The sequence below is a fragment of the Pyxicephalus adspersus genome, chromosome 8, assembly GCF_032062135.1.
Source record: "Pyxicephalus adspersus chromosome 8, UCB_Pads_2.0, whole genome shotgun sequence".
NCBI classification, from domain to species: Eukaryota; Metazoa; Chordata; class Amphibia; order Anura; family Pyxicephalidae; genus Pyxicephalus; species Pyxicephalus adspersus.
This window is the reverse complement of record NC_092865.1, coordinates 43,498,180-43,507,553: the sequence shown is the minus strand read 5'-3', so window position 1 is coordinate 43,507,553 and position 9,374 is coordinate 43,498,180. Positions and strand designations below refer to the sequence as shown.

Here is a 9,374-nt window from a genome sequence, read left to right as displayed (position 1 = left end):
CTGGGCATATAACACGACCCCCAAATGATTGGTTAGAGTGGGGGGTCGTCTTATACGCCCAGTCGCCTTATACACCGGAAAATACGGTACATCTTCATTAATACACATGATAAAAACTCAGAATTTTTCAACAATTATTTGTGATCATCATTGATACTGTCCATCAAGAGCATTTTTCCTTTATGCGTTTCACATGACTTGCTTCACCAGGAGAAACACAAACTTGCATGTGCCCAGTGGGCATCCAAGCCCGTTATACAAAAGTATACTGTTTAGTCAATATCTAAGATTTTAATTGTAATTGTTTAGCTGATGAAGAATTTCAGCATAACACCTCAGAACTACACAAGACAAAAAAAAAGGGAGGCGACACAAAAAAACACCGAAATAGGAAGTAGAATAAAGCAGAAGTAAACTAAAAAAAAAAAAAAAAAAAAAAATTACACTTACCTTTAATCCCACAAACCCCTAGATGGCGCTGGCTCTTCCCACAATCCAGTTCCGAGTCGTCCTGGAATTCCTCTTCATCCTGGTGCCGCCATCTTCTGTCTATGTCACCCAATGTCACACTGTGCAGGTGTGAGATCAGGTGACATAGCTGATGGGAAGGGCTTGAGATCAGCATCTCTTTCTCCTCCCAGCCTAAAAACATTTCTGGGTTGAACACTGTGTTGTGTATATAAAAAGCGCTCTATATGGCACATTTATAGTTGTGCTAATATATTACTACATTTTATGCATTGTACACAAAAGAAACAGCTGGCTGTTAGGATGAGTTGAGGTCATGCATGTGCCTCTCCTACATCAAGCACTGATACTGTTTGTGACAAAGCTTGAATAATTACGGACTACATATATTTTTTATGTAAGTATAATTTATGGCATCATTGTGTTTGCAATAATGCGAATGTCAAGCATTGTTTACAAGATGGACTGAGTATTATAAAATAGACAAACAGGCGTTTCTCCTGATGAAGTAAGTTATGCTAAATAGGTAAAGGAACACATTATTGATGGACCGTCTTGTTAATGATAAAGGTCACACATGTAATTGTTGAAAAATTCTGTGCTTTTATCATGAATCATGCCCTAATAAAGCTGTAAATTTTAGTTTAAAATTTTAGAGAAAAAGATTCCAAGGCAGAGAAAGGGGGGTTTTCTCTCTTCTTTGGAATCTTTTCACTCAAAATACATATTTTCCAGAGGTTGGCATTAAATATTTCAAGGGAGATAACTACTATTTGGGCACAAATCTGAATATAAGGTAAATTTTAGTTTTAGTACCTGAAAAGTCCCACATGGCTGCTTTTAAAAAATTCAAGTGTATTGAAGGATGTTGTACTGATATTGCAGACCTGGCTTCCCTTTCAATGAAACTTAGAAGAATGGTTATAAGCAGCTTTATCAGGTGTTTTCTGGGATTTATCAAAGAAAACCATAAAAAATTCCACCCCAAAGTTTTCCTTTTCCTGCCCAGCTAGATGGCTGTAATTCCAGTCGCTCAGTCCAGGCTTTGTATGGAGAGAGCTGTCAATGAGTCTGGGCAGCCTGCCTGGAAGATTGGGACAATGGGCCTGTTTAATTAAAGCACTCCAACAACGCAGAAGATAGACCATCATTAAGGAACCTGTGTCATTCAGCAAACTAGGAATAGATCTGGTCCAAAACTGAAAACTTTTACAAACCATTAAAATTAAAAAAAAAAAAAAAAACAAACGTTCTAGGTTTGCTGGATAACCCATGATAGTGCACTTTCTACAGTCTTGAAGGGCTTTGATAAATCAGGCCCAATGCATATACAATGTTTTTTTTTTGCTAATGTAGTATCTTTCTCCAGAAATCTGCCAGCATTTGGCTCTCACTGACAGTTTTCTGCAGGCAAGATCATTACGGATGCCCTGGTGTACTAGGGTGTAGGTTTACTGTATGAGGGTAAGTTGAGACCTGCAGTGAGCAATAGCAAACCTCCACAAATCCCTTTGTGCGGTTCTGATCCCTCCATTCAGCATCTGTGACCTTTTCACTGCACACCACCCACCCCAGCTCTGCACAACATGCTAATATACATACGCCATACTGCCACATGACCTCAGCCCTGCCTACTTTCTTCATCATTAGCTGTTGTCTTTTAGTGATCCCTTAGCTTTTCCTCAGTTAGTATGCAATTTGATCATTGCATTTGAACCTTTTAAAATATCTCCCCGGTGAGCAGGCTTGGCAGTCAATCTAACTTGCAGAGAATAAATGATGTTGGGAGTAGACTCGCTCATTTAAAGAGGTGTTTTTTTTACGTCGCGCCTGTGTCGCGTGGGGCCCCCCGAAGATCTGACTCAATCACTCCAAGAACTGAAAACATATGTTGTAAAAACTATTGGTCCCACGAGGCCCATATTTCATGATGCTTATCTGAAAAATTCTTTAAACAGGTTGTAACAAGCTACTTGTCGGTGGCAACATAGATTTCCAACTTAAAGTTATAAGACATCAAGCAACCACTAAAATATGGATCAGTAACTTACTAAGAAAAAAAAGCTCCAACAAATATTTCTTGCTGTAGGATATATAGTGTGTCAATTTTCATAAGTGTAAATGAATGCATTAACATTTTGTAAATATTTTCCTTATATAGAATACAGAGGATACTTCTACAAGCTTGTCTATATATGGACCGACTAATGTCAATTTCCTGCCCATACTCACCCCACATTTACTCATATAGGGAGGTTTAGAAAAAAATATAGGTCTACCACTCACTTTTTTTTATTTCAGAGATTTTACAATGATTGGGAAAGTTTGATTGTAAAAGACGACGCTGTCACAGCCAGAGGGAAGAACTGAAAAAAAGATAAGGGTGATAGTGGGCAATCCTGTCAGGGGCCATTCCTAATCTGTATGATAGGGGGTTTAACATGTGGGAACCAAACTTTCAGAAGGGTCCAGAAAAGAAAGGCTCAACTAAGACTATGAAAGACATTTTCAGCATCTTAAGTATACTTACACTCTGCTTTATTATTATAAATCACATCAATGAGATCTAGAATTCTCTCTGCATTTCCTGCGCAGTCTGAAATCAGATGAGGTGCAGGCAAGGGAAAGTAAACCTTAAGTATTGAAAGCATGAGAGCACAGCAATAGAAGAGCACCTAAACAAGTAATCATCTATATAGACCTAAAGACTAGCACGTTGAGGCAATTGTGAACCCGTGTCAGTGAAATCTGCAAATACCCATGCTACTTCTAGATAAGAACAAAGAGAGCCCTGAGACTCCTTAACCACTGGAAAAGATGCTGGGGGTGCCCTCTCTTATACCAGCAACAATAATTAAAAAAAAAAATTATTCTTTTTATCATAAAACTTAAAAAGTTTGTACATAAGGTTTTTCTGTGCCTTATCTACATCTAGGGCCTTCAATTGGTTGCACACGACAATTACACTACATAGCCTTGTGAGGGGTGATCAGTCAAAGCTCATTTCATAGCCCAGAGTACAGTCTCAAACTGAGCCTTCTATAATAATTAGAATTCTGTAATATAGGGGCATCTGATCACTGCTTTATGTGCCTCCAAAAGTGTTGCCTCTTGATACACTGATGTTACATTTTCAAAAGTACCTGCCTTTAAATCCAATTAAAAGTCTGAAATGTGCATTTTAAATCAATACTGGTGGATTTAAAATTTTAAACTGAGGAGCAGAGGTAAGTCAAAGAAAAATGTGCCTTTGTGCCAAACATTATAAAGGTGTGCGTTTGGTGATTTTGGTCAAAACAGTACCTACTCAGATGTAAAACCACAGAATTTTTCCCAAAAAGAACATCTAGGGTGCATAGTACACAGATTCACTAAGGGTTTCCTTTATTGAAACGAAAGGTCTCTATAAACAGGAAGTTCAAATCAATAAATAAAAGTAACAATCACTGCCAAAGAAAGAAACCAGGCTAAAACTTACGTAGAGGCTGAATGTGTAGTAAGCCTATGCTTAAAAGTGGGTTGCCAGAAAATAGTGGAAGAGGATTCCAAATTATGCAGAGTAGCGCAGGAAATACCCAAGTACTGGCACAACTTTTTGTAAATCCTCTGAATAATGCAGAACTGTATATCTGTCCGAGTTCTCTTTCATCCAGATCTTCTAGGTGGAATTGAAGATCCTAATTTAACATAGCTTTAGCATGAGTGCTTCTCTGAAGTTAATGCAACAAAGATTTAGAGTAGTAGAATCCAGTAAAATATGCAGCATAGTCCACTCTCCACAAAGGAGATCCCCCTGCAATTTTCTCTCTACAGGCCTTGCCTGCACAGTGCAAGGCAGTGCTGCAACCTTTATTTAATGTACAGCGCTGCATAATATGTTGGCACTATATTACTAATACACGGACACTGGGGAGTTGGGGCATAATACAAAAGATTGAAAAAAAAAAGGAAAAATTGGACATACTAATGGTGGCACGCATTAGAAAGTTGGAACAAAATATATGGGGTAGGTAGAACACTGACACAATAATGGGGGTTGCTGGATACCTATGCCATAAACAACTAGGAGCACTAAATTTTCAGTGTCTTGCCCCATCCACTTTCTGACCACTCGGCTTAAAAAAAATTCTGGGGAGAACACCAAAAGTATTTTATTAATGCAAACAATTAGTTTTTATCCTAAGTGCACTACTGAATCCAGTTTCTCTTGGAAAATTCAGTTTAGGAGACAAACCTTTTCCAATGTGTTTTCTAAAAATCAGTTCCTCTGTGATAAAAAAAAAAAAAAAAAAAAAAGTGACTGTATAAGTCAAACAAAAGATACTTACATATTTTGCTTCAAACTTCCGTGCCATCTTCTCTACCTCCAGCCGTTCACGTTCTTCATCATTAAATGGATCCAATTCTGCTGACTTAACCTTAAAAAACAGAAGGAAGACAAGGATTAATTACAAAAAGCCAGATTACAAGGTCAACCTTGAACTTGCATGAAACTTTTTTTTGAGAAACTGAGTTTTGAGAGCTCATTTCACGAGTAGAACAGGGATATATCATTTCACAGTATAGCGCAACCAGTATTCTGCCAACATCCTTTCAAACAGTATGTTTAATATATTGCATAAAATAAAAACTTCTGGACATGTTAAAAAAAAGGGGGGGGGGGGGTGAGTGTGCATGTCTTTAGTGAAATTCAAAGTTCTGTAGAAAAAACAGAAGACCAACTTCTACAACTAACATATCCCCCAACACCACACTACTAGCAACACAACAAGAACCTTGCTCTAATATTGGTACTATGACCTTCATCCACAACTACCCTCACCTATACAAAGAAGGAATTCATTTGACCCCTACATAATGAAACTCAACAAAAATTAGACAATCTAGAGATAATAAACATTTCCTCATAGAAACTAATCTAAATAAAAAAAATCTAAAATTGAGGAAGTACCTAAAATGGGTTTATCCTTTTGCCCATTTATTAACCTGGATAAGTTTGAATTCAATAATCAATCTTTTTGCTAGGAGTCTGACTCTTAAGAGCATTTTTACAAAACCATTGATGCATTCCCTTCACTGAACATCTCAAAATTTAAGGATCATAACACACAAGACTTTAGAATTCTAAAAGACCTCTCTCAATCACCTACAGAAAATGAATCTTCTTACTTTCAACAAATATTCACACATCTCCGGAAGCATATGTTTCACAACCCCCAACTAACCCACTACAAAACCTAAATAATCTTTCTATCATCAAATCTCTACTAACCCACATATACAAACATTTGTAGATGTGATAACCAAAGAAATCTTAAGGACAGATCTCAACTTATCCCCTCACCAAAATAATTTCACTAAAGATAAAATGAAGGCACTGAACCTAAAAAATAAAAACATCACTATTAAACCTTTGGATAAAGGCGTAAATATTGTTGTCCTCAACACAACAATATCGCTCCATATGCCTAAGAATTGTGGACAACAAAGAATGGTATATGCTCCAATACCAGGTACTAAAATCAAATAATTCAAAGAAGAATACTACTTTGTCATTTGGGAAGCATATACAAATAACATTATTGATACAAAATCAAGGAATATTAAACCATCAAATTCCTGATGCTTCTGACATTTTATACACTCCCCAAAGTACACAAAAAATGACATGACCCAACAGTCGATCCTATCATTACTGGAATTGATTCCATATTATGCAAGTAGTATTCCACATGACAATGGTATACAAACAATTGCATAATGTCTTCAGAGAAATTTCCCAATGTCACATGACCAAAACTAATTCGTCATCCCTTTTCTGAAATACATCCTCACAAGAAATGTTTTTACATAGATATTTATCTCCAAATACAGGGCGTGGTCATGGCGACTAAGTGTGCCCCATCATATCCCAACCTTTACTTAGGTGAATGGGAAGATACCCCATTCTCAAATCTAGAAATAAACAAAGATCACCAACAAATCCTTCTTTGGAGGCATTACATTGATAATATCCCCAATAACGGACTGGACCATTACTTCACTACTTGAATTCTTCAATAAAATCCAAGTCAATAACTTCAATTTTACATTTATGATTGAATTTAGCAATACCCATTTACCCTTTTTGAACGTATATATCAAAAGTGATGAGAAATACAGAATTGTTACTACACTCTATAGGAAAACAACTGCGAGAAACAAGCTTTAGTTAGTTACAAGTATTCCTTCCAGCCAATACCTCAGACTGAGAAGCAATTGAGCATCTGAGAATGACTAAGAAGCCAAAAGAACTACAACCTAGACTACTAATGAGATACTACAAGAAACGCCTCAAAACAAATCATACCAAAGAGCTCTACGACACTAAGCAAAATCTACTATTCAAGATCGACTAAATATCAATACAATCACAAACTACCACATGGATTATCACTAGATTTACCCAACATCATAATATAATATGACATTATTTCCAAAAATTGGAACGTCCTGCGCTCACAGTCCATACTATTAAAACACCTTGGGCATGTGCATAAGGAGCACTTTTGTCAAAAAGGGAAAAAAAAAAAAAAGACGATCTCTTGCATGCGCGGTGAGATAGGCAAGTTTTTTGCACTTGTTTCGGGTGACGTAGTAAGAAGAACCTGGAAATAGAGAGGAAGATGGCCACGCCTGGTGCGTTGGCCCGAAGATCGATACCAGGACAACACCGAACTTGATAGAAGAGACCTCCGGACTGATCGGCTGCTCTGCGGGATTGAAGGTAAGTGGATTTCTTTGGGTTTTGGCTGTTTTTGAGTTTAGTTCCTCTTTAAAGAAACCGAAGAGACCGCTGGCAGCTGTGACAGCTAGGGATAAGGTGAGCATATATATATATATATATATACACACACACACACACAAATATATATATATATTTTATATATATAAAAGCAGCTTCCCTTACAGATTTCAACCTAAAGCATTTGCTATTTTGAGATAAATCCTAAAGGGATGGCTTACAACACTGAATTACATGGATTCCCAAGGAATTACAAAGCAACATTTTCAGTTTAAAATATAAAATCTGTACCTGTACTGGATTCGGAACTCCCACACGTCTCTGTTGACTTTGTAACAATTCTCTGTAACTGAACTCCGAACAACGTTCCTCGGTTGGGTCTGACAAGGAGAGCTCCATTCTTATGGTGTCTTCAGGATTAGCCTTTCCCTTGTGTGTTCTGCTCATTGGATGACAATTGTCCGCCTCCCCGGCTGCTGAATTTGCGGTTAGTTCTCGCTGTTGCCGTGGAGTTGGGGTCTGAAGGGGCCTCGGCTGTTGCTGCGAGCCGGTCACTTGTGGCCTAACGGCCTGTGAGCGCTGGGTTATGGGCAGAAGCGGAGGATTCCGCTGTTGTTCCACTACAGGAGTCCCTGCACTTTCACGCGGCTTTATAGGTGAAAGACTGACAAATGGCACCCTGCGAGGCTCCGCCATTCCTTCCACACACCAATGCTTTGTAAATCTAATGAATTAACTATGCACGTGTATCACCAGTCCTTTTATTCCCCGCCCAGTGCATCCAAAACCAGGTTCTCTACTATTATTACCGGCTAAATTATTCAGTCCTGTACATTGTAAAGCGCTCATACTCCCCAACCATACCGAACAATACCGCCATCTTGAACCCCACATAAATAATAACAAGGCCACTTCCTAACTCGCATGCGCACAAACGTCGCCTAATATGGGCGTGATAGAACGTCATCACGCTGTTCATTCACTAATGTTTTCAATTGTTTAGGAGCTTTAATAGAACTTCCTTCCCTATACATTGCTTGGTATTATAACAAGAGCGCCGGCATGTATCCCATACCGTAATGAATGTAGTATGAGAGAATGCGCCACAGTTTGTGTGGAATAATCATGGCTGTCATATGCTGATACAAGTGGAACTATCAGAAATAATTTACTCTGTTTTGGTCCATTGCCTTTAGAGTTATAAAATATATTTAAATTATATGTTATATATACAGATGCAACTCTAAACCTTTTCCATGGTGCTAGCTCCCATTTGGCTCTAGACAGCCCAGATGGGGATCATGTAACCCCAGACAGCCCAGATGCTCCTGGAATATATTTTTGCTTCAGTTTTGTAAAAACTCCTCATTATTAGCATATTTATCATCTTTAAACTGAAACTTTAGAAAGACAGTGTACAGTCATATACATAGAAAAAGAAAAGCATACACAATGATTATTATTAAACGGGATTTGTATAGCGCTAACATATTATGCAGCGCTGTACAATAAATAGGGGCTGCAAATGACAGACAGATACAGACAGTGACACACGAGAAGATGATCCACCGAAACTAGAGCAGAGAACCCTGCAATTTACCAGTGACCTATCACATTGTCCTACTTTTGTGTGCAATGACATCATCTATAATAGCAGGGGTCCCCAACCCCCGGTCATCTGGGCCGTGAGAGCACGGAGACCAGCGGTCCCTAACCTGTGGTCAGCGGACCCCACTTGGGGGCGCACTGGCCACAGCTGCCAACCATGTCCCCCGTATAGATCTTGGGGTGGTGGGCAGGTTGTGTCTCTGAACACAACCGATCCACTCTCCCATTGCAGGTTCTGACCTGTGATGGGAGAGTTGGCAGGTTTTGGCATCATGACGTCACTATGGGAGAAGTTTCTTCCCCTTTGAGTGACACATGGCTCCCCTCACACACGCGGTCCGAAAGTTTAGTGGTCTGTAGGTCAGAAAAGGTTGGAGACCACTGATCCATAGAATATTATGATAGCTGTGTCTGCTCGTCCTATACAACTGCCAAAAACTCCCTGTGCTCAAATCTTTGAATTTTGTGAACTGTATATTGAGTACACAGAGGACCCTTATGACGGGACACTAAT

At 38.7% G+C, this 9,374-nt stretch overlaps 1 protein-coding gene across 2 annotated transcripts in view; it reads right to left on the bottom strand.

The window, feature by feature from the left end:
* Positions 1-8,150, bottom strand: part of UBN2 (ubinuclein 2) — a 64,088-nt gene extending 55,938 nt beyond the window's left edge. For both annotated transcript variants that reach the window (XM_072420232.1, XM_072420233.1), the window contains exons 1-2: positions 7,544-8,150; positions 4,797-4,886 (exon numbers count right to left, since the gene is read on the bottom strand). In XM_072420232.1, coding sequence (XP_072276333.1) covers positions 4,797-4,886; positions 7,544-7,948 — 495 coding nt within the window. In that variant the 5' untranslated portion in view covers positions 7,949-8,150. The remainder of the gene's footprint in view (positions 1-4,796; positions 4,887-7,543) is intronic.
* Between the last annotated feature and the right edge of the window lie 1,224 nt (positions 8,151-9,374).